This window comes from Zonotrichia leucophrys, chromosome 3 (genome assembly GCF_028769735.1).
Source record: "Zonotrichia leucophrys gambelii isolate GWCS_2022_RI chromosome 3, RI_Zleu_2.0, whole genome shotgun sequence".
NCBI classification, from domain to species: Eukaryota; Metazoa; Chordata; class Aves; order Passeriformes; family Passerellidae; genus Zonotrichia; species Zonotrichia leucophrys.
This window is the reverse complement of record NC_088172.1, coordinates 12,005,469-12,023,522: the sequence shown is the minus strand read 5'-3', so window position 1 is coordinate 12,023,522 and position 18,054 is coordinate 12,005,469. Positions and strand designations below refer to the sequence as shown.

The following is an 18,054-nucleotide window of genomic DNA, read 5'->3' as shown; positions in this document are numbered from 1 at the left end:
ATATCAATACTTCATGTAATTTTTAATCTAAAAGGTTCTTTTAGTGTGGAGCAGTTTGGAATTAGAGTTATGGTAATGGATTACTTACGGCTCTGTTCTTGTCAACTCTTTGAAATTCAAAGATCAGCTTTGGATACCCAGCCAAACTTCTTTTTGGCTGAGCTTTTTGGCACACAATTACCTTTTTACTGTCATGTGGATGTTCATCACCCAGCTTTGAGAGAAACCACTAATTCTCTTGCACTGTCTGCAATTAACAACAGTTAAGATGCTTATCAGAGCTTTCCCATAAGGCTCTTAGGGCTCTCCTTTTTGATCTTTATCAAGTGTTTTTTACTTCCTGATCTGTGCCCCGTATTGAATCATCAACTTCTGCTAAACCTTTTATTGAATTATTGAAAAGTCTTGGGCTGCCAGTGCTCTGTGAATTCTCACCCAAACTAGGATATCAAATATTTCCTGTCTGCCAAACTGTGGCAACAGGTCTTTTGAGTCATCTTCTACTGTCTGTATGTATGACTGCGTATATAGTTTGTCCTAAGGAAATACTGAATATATCAGAAGTTATGACAAAAAGGAGCAAATTCCCCAGTGTATTCAACTGCAAAATAGCACAAGGTACTCTTTCTTTGGAAAGGTAGATCAGCAGCTACAGCCTTATACAGAGGCACAGGCATAAACATACCATTGAACCAAGGGACAAGCTCTGCATTAAACTTAATATTTTCCTCCTTGAGGATAATTCGGAATGAGGTGAATCATTAACTGTGATGCATGAGTGGGTTGTTGGGAAAATGTTTCTAATGCCTGTGCATTTCTAAGATAAATAGCAATGATTTGTATTTGTTCCTAGGCTCCTACATTATATTGATCTGATTTGTTAGTTGAAATTTTTAATGACAGGACTTGAGAGGATTAAAGACAACAAACCAAGACGAAACAGACAAATACTACTTCTCTATAAGCTTGAACACACATCAAAACCAGCACCAGCTGCCATATTTGTACCTACTTTGTAGGGCTGCAGGTATGCAAGGCCTTCAAATGAGGCTTCCAGGTAGCAATGGAAACTGATTTCTCATCAGCAGCATAACTGCGCCATACACACTACGTGCAGGATATACGGTAAAAAAAGAAAAAACAAGGCAAGAGGGAATAGGGGATGAAACAAAAAATTGAAAAGCAGATTAGTAACCGATACAAGTTGTATCTTTCTCTTATCATTCATAGCACTGATACATGCCTGAGGGGAGGAAGAATACTTTCATAATATCGCCAGGTGGCTGCCATGTTTGTTCGGCTGGCGTCGGTAGAATAAAACCGCCAGGAAGCCTGGTATGGGGAAACAATAGAAAAGCACAAAGGAACCAAGAACATGAAGTGACAATGCCACCACACTGACCACAGAGTGAGGGGATTTTGCTCAGACCAGAATGTGCTTGGTTAGGCTGATTCAGGAAATACCAGTACAAACCTACCAAAACTTTTGTGAATCCCAGTACACCTCATGCAGTAAGATAAGACTTACTGGTTCTATGAAAGCACCAGAAGATATTCAGCACATAAAGGTGCTCAGAAAAGCATTGCAGTGATTTATTTATGACAGGTCCATAGGGGACACCCACACAAACTTACAGTCTGACGAAAGAAAATGTCATAATACATTTGGCAAATCATAACGAAAACCAGACAAAAAGAACTTAAAAGTAAAGAGAAGCATTCTCTATGGTTTGAAACACTGACACTATTCATTTTGTGTTTTTAAACATTTAGCAAAAGTGAGTAACCAAAGCATAGCATTGAAAATGTGTCCATTGTTTAGATTTATAATGCATGTAGATAGTAAGATGAGCCTTGGTTCTACAAGCTGGGACATGTTCCCTGATGTCAGCATAACTATATTAATTTGTACTAGCTGAGCATCTGTGCTTCCTGTATATTGTCAACCATTAAATGTCATCTAGGTATTCTTGTATGGAATCTAATACCCTGTGTTTTCCTACTGTGTATCTCCCAGAAACATATCCAGTCTTCATTAACAGATGGAGAACCTGTTACTCACTTTTAAAATTGCTTCATTGGTTGAGCATTCTCATTGTCAAAAATTTCTGCATTATTTTTAATTTGAAACTCTTTGGTTTTGGCTTGTAGCCAGAGTTACTTGTTATGTTTCTGTCTACTACATTAAATGGTCCAGTAGGTTTTAAGACTTCCTTTCTGAGCTTCTGTGTTGAAATAATTCTCACACTAAATATTTCTTATGAGCTAAAAAAATTGAGAAAGGTATATCAAGACCAAATATTTCACTTTTCTACAGCTATCTAGAGGTAAAGGCTCTATCAAAGTGTCTGTCTGTGGCAACAGATGAGTTAGCACAGTGTAACTGGTTAGAAAATAGACATTGCCCTGATAAGCTAAAGACAATTAAAAAAACACCTGGGCACTGTTACAGGACCCAATGATATGCAGTTCAGACGCATCCTGCATTTATGAACACAAAATTTTCTCCAGTCCGTGACCCATTTTTCCAATGTTTTATTTGCTTTCTCCAATATTTCAGTCTCACTTACAGACTGTAGATGCTGAGTTGATATGTAGCATATTAGTATGAGCATCATCATACACAGTGGTAGGATCAGTCTTCTCATTATGTTACTGGTTCTGTATCTAAGCTCTTTAATAAAACCAGGTGTAGTAACATACTGGGAACTTGTATCAAGCTCTTGACCCTTCTTTCCCTGTCTTTCTCCTCTGTATTTCTCATGCTTGATCAAATCCTTTCCTGATTCATTAATGCTGGGATAGAGACATCTTATAATTATCTGGATTCAGTTTCCAGATCAAGTTTTGTATTTTTGTATTAAAACGTTTGGCAGCGATCCTTTCACACTAAAAGTCACTCAGATCATCCTTGGTTTTATTCCTGTGTGCATGTTCTCATATTTCCTATGCTGCCAGCCCTTGTGCCTTCAGAAAATATCTTTACCAGCAATTTTATATTAACTTCTGGATCACTGAAAGTGTTGAACCTGTAAATGCTGAACAGCCTTCATCATGGGATCCCACAACAAATGTCTTCCTTTCACATTGATTTTACTTGCTGAGAGTCAATCTCCAAAATCAGGCAGCTAGCTACTCTTAATCTATTTAGCATGCTGTATTACTAATATTTTGGTTGAACTATATAAAATAATAATAAGAGCTATATCCAAAACCTAAATCTATTATGTGTTTCCTCTGGCAACCAAATTTGGAAGAAGTAGATCAGAATATATGTGTTAGAAAATATGCCAGACAGTCATTCTAAACTAGACACAAAAGAAGAGGAATTTTTTCTGTCAATTATTCTAAAAAATATTAACTTTTAAATATTTAGAATTTAATAATAATTGAACAGTAATAACGGAAAACATTTATTAACTTTAAGAATGCTTCAAAGACAGTCTGACATCTATCAGTACTTAGCATGGAACTCTAGCATATTCATACTCAGCTTCTTTATTTGGATTTACTATTTCAAAAATAAAATCCAGCATACATGGCACACATAGAATACTTGGCATCCCAGGAAAATAAACCAGGACTCTAGGAGATTATTTCCCCCCTTTTTTTTCAGTGCATCAAGTAGAGTAAAGTTTGGTGCAAAATGATTCTTTGGAGTATTTTCTCAGTTATAACTAGAACTGAAAGTTAAGGAAAAAGCCAATGCAAAACATTGCATTGGCTTTTTCCTCAACTTTTTGTTGATTTGCACCATCACATCGGAACAATTTCAGACAATTTCAGACATTTAAAAATTGTTTGTGCCTACATTTCTAGCTTTTGAATTGACTCATAGTGAAAGCAATTCTCTGGGCAGGACACGTTTCATCTTCACCAAGTACAGCACTCACTGAAATACTCTAAACCCTCTAAATACTCTAAAGTAGATGAAAAGTAGCTTAATATAGGCAAGAGCACTGTGCTGTCAGTTGGGTTATCTAGGGATCAATTCTCTTTTTCCAAACAGCCTTCTGACTGCAGGCATGCATTTGGCATCCTTGCCTCTGTCTCATTAACATGGATAGAGGAACAAAAACTACACACAGAAATGCTGTGTGTCTTGTTATAGTTTGCCTTGATGATCTTGAAGGTCTTTTCCAACCTAAATGAATCTGTGATTGTGTATAGAATTACAAAAACACATAGCAGTCACTGAACACAGTTATTTCATGAAACTAACCAATCTGTTAAATATTATTTCCACAAAACTTTCCAAATGGAAATAAGACTTGTTCTAATATGGACTTTAAATCACCTGTGATTATCTTTTTGGTGATTTCATATTTACCTGAATTAGACTTGCAGCTGGATTCCTTCTTTTCTCAAAGTGTTTCTGACGATGCTGTTCCTGCACTTTCAATGCAAATCCTGAGCCAAGGATGCCCTGCAATATCATTTTATCAATGTGTAGGTAGTCTTTGAACAAACATACATCATCAATTACGAAGACTTTGTGAAGATGTTACACCATATAGTTGCTTCAGATAACACATTTATGACCAGTGTATGATAGCAGAAGGCACAGAAGCAGTTCCCCTTTTCCTGGTGAAGCAGGAGATTTCTTACATAACATCTGTGGTGCTACCAATGAGCACCCATTACCTGGTTTTGTGCTACACTATGTTCCTGAAACTACCAAGGTCATAGAGATAGATATATATTTATAAAATCAAGCAGGAATATTCAGAGGAACTTGAGTCAGGAATGAGGAAATGACCAGCTGACAGGTATGTGTGATATACATGGACATCAAAGTCCACATCTGCAGAACTTAGAACTTTTGATTTTAGAAAAGTTAGAAAATGCATTTCTTCTTGATCTTTCCCATTAAATAATACCCATTGTTCATTTTAGAGGTTATGAAAAAGCTAATTATGAAACTTCTCCTCTTTTAGCCTTTTACCTTTGAGTAAGATAAATTTGATTCTAACTGATTAGATCCAAAAACTAAGGATATTTTCCTTCTTGACTTGCAAGGAATGTAATAATTTTGCTGAACATGTCTGCATTATAAGGAAGAATATTTCCACTTGATTCTTCGTCCAGATAAAATACTATAAGAAGTGCAAAATTTCCCCCATACCTCTTCTTTTACAGACAGATTCAGCACTGAAGTATTTATGAGGAAAACTAGTATCTGTACATAGATATGACACAAGGAACAAAAGTTGTGGCATCTCTAATATGTAAGGGTATTCATCTTTTCATTGTAGTGCTGCTAAGACTAGCTTTCTTGTTAGTGGTGACTAGGTGACAAAAGGAATTAATTACAGTAGATGTCAATAAATGTCAAGGATTCACAAACAGGTAATGGGTTATAATTATAATGCATTATAGTATGTCAAAGATACTGAAATACTCATTGTAGCTAGAGTAAGAAATAAATGCAGTGCACCAGATGATTTAATGCTGTTGACAAATTAACATTTTTCATCTTGGTTTATCTATATGGTTGAAAACAAATGAAGTATTATAATATCCATGTTTTATAATGATTTACAGATAAAGCATATGAGTATTAAAATACCAAAAGACCTTGCACTGGAAACAGTACAAAAATTACAAATACCACTCCTCATTTAATGCTTATTCAAAACTAATTAAAAAAAAGGAGATTCACTCAAAAACCTGAGAATTTATTTCTGAAGCTACACTATATTTTAGTCATTAGATAATTTCCAATTCCATTAGTCTCTTGAACATTGATAGACAAAACATAAATAAACTGCAATGTTTATTTAGTTATTCACAGAAAATGATAGTTGCATCTTTTGCATTCAACAACATTAACCATTAGTTGATTTAAGGCCTTCTACTACTCTCTGTTGGTATATTGTATGGCTATACAAAACATGCTATTAGAAATATCTATTTTTTCACTATAATCTAAGTTAGAAAAACATATAATGTGCTTTTATTTTTGTTTTGTTTTGAAAAATTTGAAAGAAAACCAGTAATATTTGTCACAATTCATAACAAAAGGAAGGATTTTCAACTTCACAAAATAGTATGTAACCTAATTTAGGGTTATTTCCCAGTTTTGTCCATGCCAGAGAAACTTCCCAAAACTAAACCAAGGACAGCAAACCTTTTCTTTAGATTTTGGATCGCACTTCACTAGTGTTGCAGAGCAAAAAGCCTTAAAGAGTTGTTCTTCATGTGGACAGCTTCCTTGAGCTTTTTGTATCATAACAGTGGCAGGACCTACAGGAATTTTTATTATTTTTAAATAATTTTATAGGCATACTTACAGCAGGTAGTGCAAAGAAGGAAATGCCAAGTAGAGCAAATCCTGCAGAAAGCAACCTTCCAAGCCAAGTAAGAGGAGTTTTGTCTCCATAGCCAATGGTTGTCAATGTGATCTAAAAAGAAATGAATGAACAACATGGTTTACCAGAACTCACTGACAGATTAGTTGCAGATTATTTACATTGCATGAAGCAGCATTTCCACTTATTAATCCAAGACATCTGAAACATATAGCTGTTTCTAAAAAAATGAACATAAATATACTAACATTGACTTTTCTGTGACAATGTAATACTGTTTATGACTAAATAAAACTGAGATAAATAAGAAATGTGAGAAAAACATCTAAATAAGCAATAAGTTTAAAACTAATGAAAAATTACATTGATCTCAAATTTGAGGCAAATGGTAGGAAATTATATAAGTTAGGAAGAAAAAATGTGGTTTTTTTCCATAGATGTGAAGGTGTTTCACCTGTTTTCTGCAGGAGAATATAACTATATGTATTTGTCTAGCTAAAGAAATATAAATTACATTGAGATAATACTGGAAAAATATAGGAGGGAAGAAGTTGATGCTTGCAGATGATATAAAGTCAAAGGAATTGCAAGAAGCAGCTGCATTTTCTGTAAACCCATCAGTACGATTTGAAGTGAATTCTCTTCTGAAACACCAAAAACACTAAAGAAAAGCTGGGAGGGACTCTAAGTAAAGTTTCTGGTCCTTTCCCCTTCCTCTGACAGGCTCAGATGCACCTACATCACTCCTGACATGAAGGTGCAAAGGTTCCTCTGCAGCAGCAGAGGCAGAGGTGCCTCGGGCTGCTGGACCACGTTAGCTCAGAGCTGCCTGTGGACAGGCCAAAGAGAAAGGGGAGGCAAGCTTTGCTGCAGCTGGGAGGGCTCATTGACCACTGGCCATGATCAACATGGCCACTGCGATAATGGTGCATGGCTGGGGCTCACTGAACACATCTTGAAGGCAAAAGATGAGTCTGAGGGCTTTCCCTGAGCCGAGGAATTGCCCTCCAGGCTGCTTGTTGCCCAGGAAGCACACCAGTGCCATGTCTGGAGCTGTACTGGCAGAAGAGCTGTGTCTGTGTGCGTTCACAGGGTTCAGGCTCATGCAGCTGCCCGGTGTGGGCAGCTGGAGAGGGCTGGGCAGAGCCAGGATTCCTGAGGGCCGGCCGGCAGGCTGCAGGGCGCGTGCTCCGGCAGCGGCACACGATGTTAAAGGACAAAGATAGACAACAGCAGGCCGAGTGCCAGAGACTCCGGGGCCTGCTATTAGGGAGAGCATGTGCATGGAGAATTATTTTACATCGTGTACCAAATGTGGGCAAGTTCAGGCTCAGCAAATATTCTGGCAGCAACAGATTCTTCAGGAAATTGCCTTCTAGAGACATTATTTTGCTTCCAGCTTCCTCAAAGTTCGTTCCTAGGCAAGACAGCCAAAACAATTCTATTTAATGTCAGGGTCACCACGGGACAAAAGAAGGAAAGTCTTTTGGAAGTAATTAGATTTCAACTATTTAGGACTCTGTAGATAGTAAACAGTGCTTTTAATTGCTCCCATTGTTAGGAACAAGCTGCGGGTGTAATTTACCCTGAGAAAGCCACAGGGACTAAGAAAGAGAGATGAATTCTGGCTGCAGCTGAAATTTCAAGTGGTTATCAAGTCTCAAGTTTTGTAACACTAGCCTGGTCACAGACACACCACCTTGAATGGCTATCAGGTCTCACTCTTCCTTACTCCTCCTCACTTCCCTGCCCCATCTTCTCTTCTGAGCCTTTTCAGGACTCAGGCAAGCCAATGCCACCCAGGAAGGACAGAAAATTATCCACATTTCTGCCTGGTTTGTTTCTGCTGCTTTGGTCCGTTGTGTCAGCTCACAGATGTGCCTAACAGGCTCCAGAGCCTGCTCAAGGCAGCGAGAGACTGAGATGGAGTAAGAAGGAGGAAGGAACATGAGAATGCAACTCTCTCTTTTCTGTCAAAAAATGATGAGCTGGTGCAGCCATGGTCTTGGCCTGGCAGAGGGGATTGATCTGTTTGTGGAAGAAGATAATCACAGCTCTTCACATCAGAGGGCAACTGCAGAACAGTTTGAGGCCCAAGAGGAATGAAACACTTGAACAAATGAATCCCTGAATAAAAAGTTCCTCAAAATTTGTTTCCAGGCCAGTTATTGAAAAGCAGTTTGGAGCTCTGGAATGAGTCCACTTTCTTGGCTTCCATCCAGCTCCCTATCTCTGCCAGTCGCTGGAAAGTACAGAGATATCTCCTGTCTGGGTTGATGAGAGGGAAACAGAACCAAGCGTCATCTGCATATTAATGATATTGCCACTGAACTGTATTCCAAAGAAGTCAGAGATAAACTTGAACCTTTGGGACCTGACATCTGAGAGCAATCCAAAACCAGGAGCAGTCACACAGAGTCTATCTCTGAAATTTCTCCAAAGAAAATAATGAGACCCTATTAAGCCTTTCCCTCAATTCTTCCAGGTACTAAGGACTTAACAGTATCAGCCTGTGATTATGAATATCAGTGGCTTCTTGCTTTATTTGAGCTGTTTTATCTCAAGATGGTCTTTACAGGGGTGTATAGGTGTCAGCACCATGCTGTACTGTCTTACTCAACATTGAGCAAAGGGGTTTGATCTTCATTTTATATTACTCTCACCACACAACTAAGAAAATGTTTTCTGGACAACTTCAAAGTTGAGTTTGGGAATAATCCATTGCCACTGTAAGTGCTGCTGGTGAACCATTGGCCAGGCCTTGACTGGCATAATCCTGAGATTAAATTAACTGAGCAGGGTGTGGAAAACTACTGGATGTGAAAACACGACAACATAAGAAATTTCCAGAATCACTGATAATTATGCAAGAAGCAGACAGAAATTACAGCTAGCATTGTGTGGGTAAGAGAAGTGGCCAAGTGCAAAGGTAACTTATTGTATCCTAAATTGAACGACTTGGGCTTGTCTGAAAAAAAAAAAACAATTAGTGCCACCAGAGTTGTACTAGGGCATCTGAACAGGGACCACCCACAAGAGAGGCAGCAGACTGTCCAACAGATCTCTGATGGTACTGTATGCCTTTGTCTAAGCAGCTGAATCCTACTCCTGCATGGCTAAATGGGCTAGCTGAGTCCTGTCTTTTACACCAGATGCAAACCATTCCATTTTGGTTACTTCTATAAATGAGAGGTCTGGACAGACTAGTCAAAGTAGGCAGTGTCATCTGGCCAGGCTCATAACTTACAAAGATGATAGAACATCTGTTATCTCATTGCTGGAGCTAATAAATATGCTAATACAAATGAGGTAATATAATAACGAATGTGATGATATAACTTAGATCACTTCAATTAGATGAGATAGGACTCAGGAGGCCATTCTCTACCCTAATATTTCTTTCTGATGTCATTTTATGTTCTCCTAGCAGTACTCACCTTTTGAATTGTTACCTGACATCACTTAAATGAAAAAAATATAGTTTGCTCATGCTATCATTACACTAAATGGGAAAAATTTCATCAATGTTAACTCACTTGAGCTAGTCATTGTGCCAATGTAATTCATTGTAATATGTTTTGTTCGCTAACGGGACACTGTGGAATGCCAGAGCCATTCTGCATTCAACTGTAACTATTGGGTATTACTAGAAAATAAAGACTTTTAAAGAGAAATTCTGTCAAATGTGTAAGAAGGACAGAAACTTCAGCTGCATTACATTTGCAGCTAAAGCTAATTAATGTACAAACTAAATGTCACTGTAAGTGACATTTAGTTTGTTAACAGTTCTAGTTAACATCAGTATATCTCAGAAAACCATGTATGGTTTGGTTTTGAAGTAGATAGGTTTTTTAATTGACCTTTTGTTCTCATATGGCTTTATTATTTTCTTCTGTTAAATGAATTTATCTTCTCTACCAAAGCAAATTCTGAACTTGAGCTCTTCATATAACACACACCATTGTGTGCTGCTGTGTTAGGCAGCACTGTGGAGACCCCAACCACAAGAATATTCACAGTAGTAACATTAACATGATGATTCAGTAGCAGGTTGCACAGTACAGCATCAAATTGCAAATTCAGTGGAGCATTCATATGTAAATTTGGATGCCATATCCTGCCTTTCATTTCTGTATATAAATATGGGCTTCAGAAATGGAATCAGTGAAATAACCATAGCAGTGTATGGTCCTCAAGTAATATGAATTAATGAATGGGCTAATTGCAGCATGCTAGTGCTGCTCCTGTAAGGAGAAGCATCAGTGTCTCTATAAGATTGAAATTTAGGGTAACTTTTTGTACCTGACTTTGATGCAGCCTTTTCTTTCTTGTACCTCTGCCATGACAAAATTCAGTCCAGAGTTTGATACATAATCTGTGGTTTAAGTCAGAACAACTTTTGCAAATAAACAAATCAATGAGACTAAGCCTTGATTTCCCCTAAAATGCCATACAGTCTGTCCTTTTCAAATCTCTGCATGTGGGTTACTCTGGCAGTAAAAACAACCATGACTAAGAAGCACATTATGCATTTCCCACATACTGTTTTACATATTGTAAAAAAATTACTATTATTAAAATGGCAAAGACATCAGGTAAGGGAGAACAGTGATTTCTAGTAAGTTTGGGCACTTGCTTAAGTGCATTAAAAACTTGAATGTATTAATTGGAAACTGCGGAAAGAAGAAAATATATAGAAAAATACAAGTTATATTGTTTTCAGGTTTTAAAATAAACTTTGTTGTTTTTCCTGCTGAAATCTAGGCAAGATTCCTGATTTTCTCAGTTGCACTACTTATGCAACCTCTGAGTCATGCACTTTCACTTAATAGTGTACAAAATATTTTAAGCACCACTTTATACAATGATTATTTCCTAGCAGGGTTTTTCCTTAAAAAATTGCAGCCAGCAGGTAGTGGAGAAGCAAATTCTAAAATAAAGGCCTTGATCCTGCTGCTAGAGCTGCTCATGGAGAAGGATCTGGATCTAATACGAGCCTCAGTCAGATGCCAGTGGAGCTCTGAGTTTGCTGGGACTTTCTCATTCCTTGTGCACACATTTCCCCATTCCAGCTGGCAGGTGGGTACAATCCTCTGCCCAGCCCCTCTCCCTGCCTGTGCAGGGCTAAGGCACACAGGGCCTTCCTTGCAGAGAGGTAGAGGCTTTTTCCTGGGGAATCAAATGTCTGAAAAGATGCATTCCCAAGAACATGCACAGCCACAGGAGGGTCTCTTGCAGGAGCACATCCCCACTGCCACCCTAAAGGGGCAAGGGTGTTTTCAGACTGCCAGAGCTGGGGTACCCACCAGTGAGGACATCAGCATCCAATGCCAGATGCTTCACAACCTTATCAATACAGGAAGGTTAGAAACCTTTAAGGCAAACTCAGAACTCAGCTTTTCAAGAAATGGGAAACAAAATAAACTACAGAGATGCAACTGAATGCAAAACCTTGTGTCATCACTTTAGCCAAGATGAATTCTATGTGTGTTTGTACTACAGGATAAAATGAATACTTTATCAGTGATCTGCCTTGATTGCTCTAAAGCAACAAGTTCCAGCAAAATATATTTCTGAATGTTTGTAAATGTACACATAATATTTAGTAGGTCTGACTTTTCCAAGTTCCCAATTTTGTGCAGTGATAACATAGAAATACAGTCTCTAGGGAAGACATGCAACAAATGACTAACCCTTAGATGAACAAATTTCAAATACACTAACTACCCCTAATAATAGTGAGTGACCTTGACCTTAGCTCAAAATGCAGACAAAACTTCTTACAAATATTTTCAATAATTTAAGACATTCTGGAAAGGGCTTTTGTGCAGTGCCTGTGTGCATGCTCTGAGTCTGCAGATACTACTATATCTAGATGGAATCCTGTCAGCAAAAGGTCTGAGGTGAGAAAGCTTCATTTTGGTATCCCTCTGATAAGGAAAGGTGGCAGAGGTTGGCTCAGGTTTCACACTTATTCCAAGGAAACTAATGATTTCTCTATGTTATTGTCAGCATTAATTATCTCCCAGGTATCATTTCACTACCCAGACATTGCCAGAGCACACTCTGTGTGTTCTACTGCATCAGAAGGAAAAGAAAAGCAGTTTAATACTGCCTGACAATAACTGCCTTAGGCTTTGTTGGGGCAGATTTCTTAAGCAGCTTAAGTAACTCTCACACAGTGGAGAAGTCTGGATCACTATAGGACATTTTTAAGCAAAAAACCCCTACACATTCTGCCATTAAAAAAAAAAAAGAAATCAAAACTTCAGACTTAGGCCTTTTTTTTTGTTCATTGAAAGCCTGGTTTCTTTAACAATATTCATATAATCCTCCTTCAGAAAAGCAGTCAGGCATGTACTTAGATCCCACAGATTTCAACAAAGTAAAAACAATTGATTTGATAGCTAACCATGATCTCAAAACCTGTAAAAAATAACACTGCTGAACCAGAATTGACATACTTATTCTTGGTCTTTGTCCTCAAGGTACAGAGGAAGAAGAAACAACATGTTTTAAAGGGCACTGATGATACTCTCTTGCCAAAGCTGATGTAAGATTTTTCCCCTCTTTTTTCCTGACACATTTTCCTCTTCCTGCACTGCCATTTAGAGCCCTCTGGTTTGTATCAAAACAGCTCTTTGTGGGGCCATATTACCAACTATATTACTGAAAGGCTAAGGGTTAAAAAGTACAATGCTTTCTTGTCTTGAAGGTTTAGTGGTCTGGTTTGCAGCAGAAACACATAAACAGCTGTTCTGCTGGATGGACTGAAATAATCTGTCAATGTGCAAATGAATAGCTGAAGGAGGCAGAACAGACCATTTTTTGTCAGTGAAAACAATTCACTGAACAGCACACTAAGTTAAAATCCTCAGTAGGTGAAATTCAAAGCACTTTAGCATAGTGGTTAGAGTCCATGTTATTTTTCTGTACTTACCGTGCCCCACCAGAGAGCATCTGCATATGTGGAGAATTCGGTATTTGCATCTTTTTCCACCAAATAAACCAGGAATGATGAAAAGATGAGTACTAAAAATCCTATGTACCAGGCTGTGATTAATTCCTAGATAAAAAAGAACAGAGATCAATTCCCATTTCATGGATTGACATTTCAAGAAGACATAATGAAAATATCTATGTAAATGCTTTTTTGGCATCTGTGCAGTTATGAGTCAAGTGCTTCCCTTGGATACAAATTTTGTCTGAAAGTGGACAAGATCTACTCTTATGGTTTGCTTCAGCAACATCCCCAGCATATAACAAATTACAGCTGCCCATCAAGGAAAGCATTTTCAAGATCTCTAAAAACTGTTTGCATTAAACATGGCCTGGTGTATCTGTGTCAGTTCATATTACAACTGATGTTACTTCAGAAAATTTGGGATATTCTGCTCAAAACTGATGAATGCTTATGTCCTTGGTCTCTTGTTGAATCACATCAAGTGAAGATATCAACCAGACAAAATTAGTATCTAGGGTTACATACCTTGCTATGTGCATAAACTACAGAACCTAACAATTTCCAAGTGCCTCCTCTTCGGTCCATGCGCACCATACGAAGGATCTGTAGGAAACGAAGACTTCTCAGTGCTGATGTTGCAAAAATGTTACCTTGAGTTTTTGCAGAAACAACTGCTATTGAAGCGATGAGAACAATGATGTCTGAAAGAAATACATTACAGAAAGCATTAATATCCAAGTGTCAGTAAAAAGTGCACACATCTACATGAGCTGAATAAGGACAAAAGAGATTCCCACTCCAATAGTGGGTGGGAATCCAAAACACAGGGATTCCTGTTTGAGACAGGGATGTGATATCAGAGCTGATGTCAAAAGCTACCTCAGGAGTCTCCAGGGTGAAAAGTGAGTGTTTCAATTTCCAAAGCATACAGATAAAAGGAGCAGTCTTGAAGAAATCTCATGTAGGAGCTTTGAAACCTTATGTAGCAAACTGTGCAAATCAGTAGATGGATTAGAACTTTTCCCCTTTATCTATCTTTCCATAAAACTTCTCTGTCCAAAGGAAAAAAGAAAACTAAAGTAAGAAAAAAATAGGGCAGGTCCAGAGGTGAGAGTCTGGTAGAATTGGGCTTATGAGCACAGTACTAATTTCCTATGAAAACAGACACTGTGTGTTTGAGAATGTAGTTTCTGGACACAACTGCCCTGATGTACCATTTCCTGAAAGGGAGGAAATACAGCACTGGATATTCAGAAGCATTCCTTTAGCTGGAAGCCTGGACAGTTAGTTGAAGCTCAGCAAGTGTTAGGATTTATTTCTTCAGGTCACAGATTCAAACAGTGAGAGTGACTTTGGTGTGCACGAACTAATCAGCCAGCTGTCCTTAGAGCCAGAACAGCATTTAAGGGGAGAGGAGGAGAAGCAGCAGAGTGATGGCATACAGATGCTGTGAGAAGGCATAATGTCCTTTTACAAGGATTGGGGTAGACATGCTGCTATGCATGGATTAGAAAAGCACAGAACAAGCTCTGTTCTTCCTCACCTCATGATTAATTCCCTGGCAAACTTTAAAAGCCTAAACAGCCCTTCTAAGAAATACCTGATTTTAATCTTAGGGTTTTGTGGTGTTTGTATGTTTCTGTGTAAGGATAATCTAAATCCGTGTTTGTTGGTGAATAATTGAAAGCAGGTGCTTGTTGATACAAGTTTTACTTCTTTTGTGTTGGGTAGAAACACACATCTTGTCCCTAGCATAGCTCCTACAAGAATGATCCAGAAAGTGATTAAATACAAAGCCAAGGGTACAGATAATCTGTTTCTGTGGATTGTCCTGATAAATTGTGGAACTTTTGACACAAGGGGATAGAAGGTTTAAAACCAGCTGGATGGTCTTAGGGGAGAAGATTTAATCCCGGGCTAATTAATACCAAAAGCCCACTTCTGGCTCAGGATGTCTTCAAGTAGCAGATGTTGGGGGCTGAGAAACTCTTGTAGGGAAATATCACTGAGTGTTTGGCCTGCTTGTGCAATCCTCCCTGGCTGTTCACTGTTGGCTGGTGTCACTGTTTGACATCCCATGGTGGCCTAGGCTGACCTTCTGCCTGTTTTATGCTCTGACATTTTAAAATGTCTTTGGCTACTACATAGGTGGACTGTAGGTGGCTACTACATAATTGGGTACCAAAAATGCTGGATTTGATTCTGAATCCAGCGAGTTCAGAGATGAAGAAGAGCCAGAAATGGACATGGCATCTATGCACTGTACAAATCTCAAGCTCAAAACAACCAGATGCAGGAGGTCTGTGTGAGAATTGAGAAATAGGAAAACTGACTAGGAAAGGTTAAGGACATCACAAATTCTAATGGCGATCAGAAAAATAGATGGACTTGGATTGACTTGGACTTGAACTCCACATGAAGATATTTAAATTTAGGTGTCTACATGTGAAGCAGGTGTCTAAACTCCCCAAGGAGCACAAGGTAACCACGTCAGCTGACAGAGGTGCAGCTAATCCTCAGGAAGGCTTCTGCTGGCTGCTCAGCTGCCTCACACTTCAGGGTTGGCACAAGGAAGGCTTAATTCAGCTGCCCAAATTTATTTGTCCAGTGCCATTTGAGATGCCTTAAGGTATCTGAGATATCCCCTAGATCTGGCAGCTATGTTCTTGGACCTGGAAAAGCTATACTCTTCAGGAGAAGTGCCTGGGGAGCAGGGAATATCGTGTAACAGGGGACAGGCACCACTGTGTACCCTGCTGAACTAAATCCTAGATCCTGATTGCCCATACTGCCAGCACAGACACGTAGCACACATGTACCCACCTAAAGCAAACTTCTTTCTATATTTAGTTGTGTTTATTGGGATCCAAGACTAACATAGAAGGTGCTGGAATGTCTTGAGCAATATGGACTGTGCTGAAAAAACAGTGTCCCTGGTGACTGACACGGTGGCAGGGTGATCTTGACTTGTCCCAGTGACTCTGAGGGGCAGCAATGGAACAGCCATTTTTATTTAGTGGTGAGTGGCTAGCAGCAAGTTAGAGATCATTAGAAGTGCAGTGTATGCCCCCTAAAAATAATTCTTAGAACTTTAAAAAGAATAAGGTCACCCAAAATATTGGGAATTATGCATTTGGTCCAGAAATTATTAAAATGCTTACTGGGGGTTTTGGTCACCCTCCACCACTTCTAATAGGACAATGTTTTAAAAAATTCAGTGACTTGCTCCTGCCCTTATTCTTACTTATTCCAGAGCTCTGACAGCTCTGACAGTTTTTTTTATAACACAGAGTTTTGTGAAGGCCTCCCACTGCAAAAGATTCAAATTAATTCAGTCTTGCCAGCAGAGCACAGCCTCTGCACTGCCCTGCTGGGAGCTCTCGGCCCCAGTGAGGGTCTCTGGTCCCCTCTGGACATGAGAGATGACGAAGACAACAGTAACGTAGTTGTCTTTTCCTTTTTTAAAAGGTCCAAAGGAGTTATCTACTTGTGTATGCTCTTCTATCTGGAGGGCAAGGATGAGGTTCTCCCTAAAGGGAAGAAAGGTGGAGGAAAAAGAGGAGCAGGAAATGCACAGGAACCCGTTTGAAAAACAGCTGAAGGGAAGAGAATCCTCCTAGGCCGGTGGTGGGTTTTTTCACACTTTGCTCTCTCATCTTCTTCACTCTTCACATCCTCAACTCCCACCAAGACTCTATCCCTAAGTTCTCAGCTGGAAATAGGGAAGGTAAGAATGTGTCCATTGCCCTTCCTGGCTGTGTTTCCCTAGGAGGTAGGGAAGGCAGGCAGGCACATTATTTCAGTGTAGTTTAACTTGTTAGGAACATGTGTAAGATAAATCAAAATAAACCTTTCTTGGAATGAAATCAGAGTCCTAAGAAAAGTTTGCAGTTGTTGAAAGTCAGTTTTGAGTATGTTAAAACTGCTTGATTTTCCTACCTAAACATACCCTGGAAAAAAGGAAAAGTTAAATATATTACGATTTTTCTCTGTGCCATACTTTTATACAATATGCTTCAGATGGCATTTACCCTTTTTAAACCAAGAGAGAAAAATATTATTCTGAACTTCCTTTTATATTGGAATTGAATGTAGCTAAAGTCTCTGTGATATTTCTGTATTTTAACAAGGCTTTCCCAGATTTCTATTACTATTTTCCTCTTTATCTCTTAGAGGCAAAAATAGGAAAACAGGTAGAATTAAACAGAGATATTTCATTTAATTTAATGGGCTCTCAGTTTTCACTCTGAATCTTTCTGTAAAGCACCAGAAAAGATTCAGATGTGAGACTGAGTAATGGGCAGTATAATTCCAACTTTTCTATAATGACTTACTAAAAGACAGAGTTTTCTAATGTATATTCACCCCTTTGTTTATTTTTTCCTAAGCTAATATCTTATGTATGATCTCCCAAAATGTTAAGCCTCTCTTCAGCCATGATGATGATTTTATTCACCCTTTAGAAATATGTCTCAGATTTTTATCCTTGCAGATAACAATCTCCCTCATTAACTCTAATCTGAGATTTCAAATCATCTCAGCAGCTTTTGCATTGGTCATTTTGAACACCTAATTTCAAATGAAATTTCAAACAACTAGTTCTTTCACTTCAGGCATTTCACCTAGTACCACTCACTAAACTCCTGAGATAACACAAAATTTTGTGCAAATTAACTGATGAAAACTCATGAGTGCAACAGATTACGCTTATGCATTGTCCAGTGTCACTAAAACAGTAACACATGAAACAGATAACTGAAGGCCAGTAATGCGACTACC

General features: G+C 38.6%; 1 protein-coding gene across 2 annotated transcripts in view; it reads right to left on the bottom strand.

The window, feature by feature from the left end:
* The window catches only part of KCNQ5 (potassium voltage-gated channel subfamily Q member 5), a 278,801-nt gene that overhangs the window by 36,368 nt on the left and 224,379 nt on the right, over positions 1–18,054 (bottom strand). For both annotated transcript variants that reach the window (XM_064707395.1, XM_064707396.1), the window contains exons 4-8: positions 13,801–13,976; positions 13,252–13,377; positions 6,294–6,404; positions 4,331–4,426; positions 1,013–1,107 (exon numbers count right to left, since the gene is read on the bottom strand). In XM_064707395.1, coding sequence (XP_064563465.1) covers positions 1,013–1,107; positions 4,331–4,426; positions 6,294–6,404; positions 13,252–13,377; positions 13,801–13,976 — 604 coding nt within the window. The remainder of the gene's footprint in view (positions 1–1,012; positions 1,108–4,330; positions 4,427–6,293; positions 6,405–13,251; positions 13,378–13,800; positions 13,977–18,054) is intronic.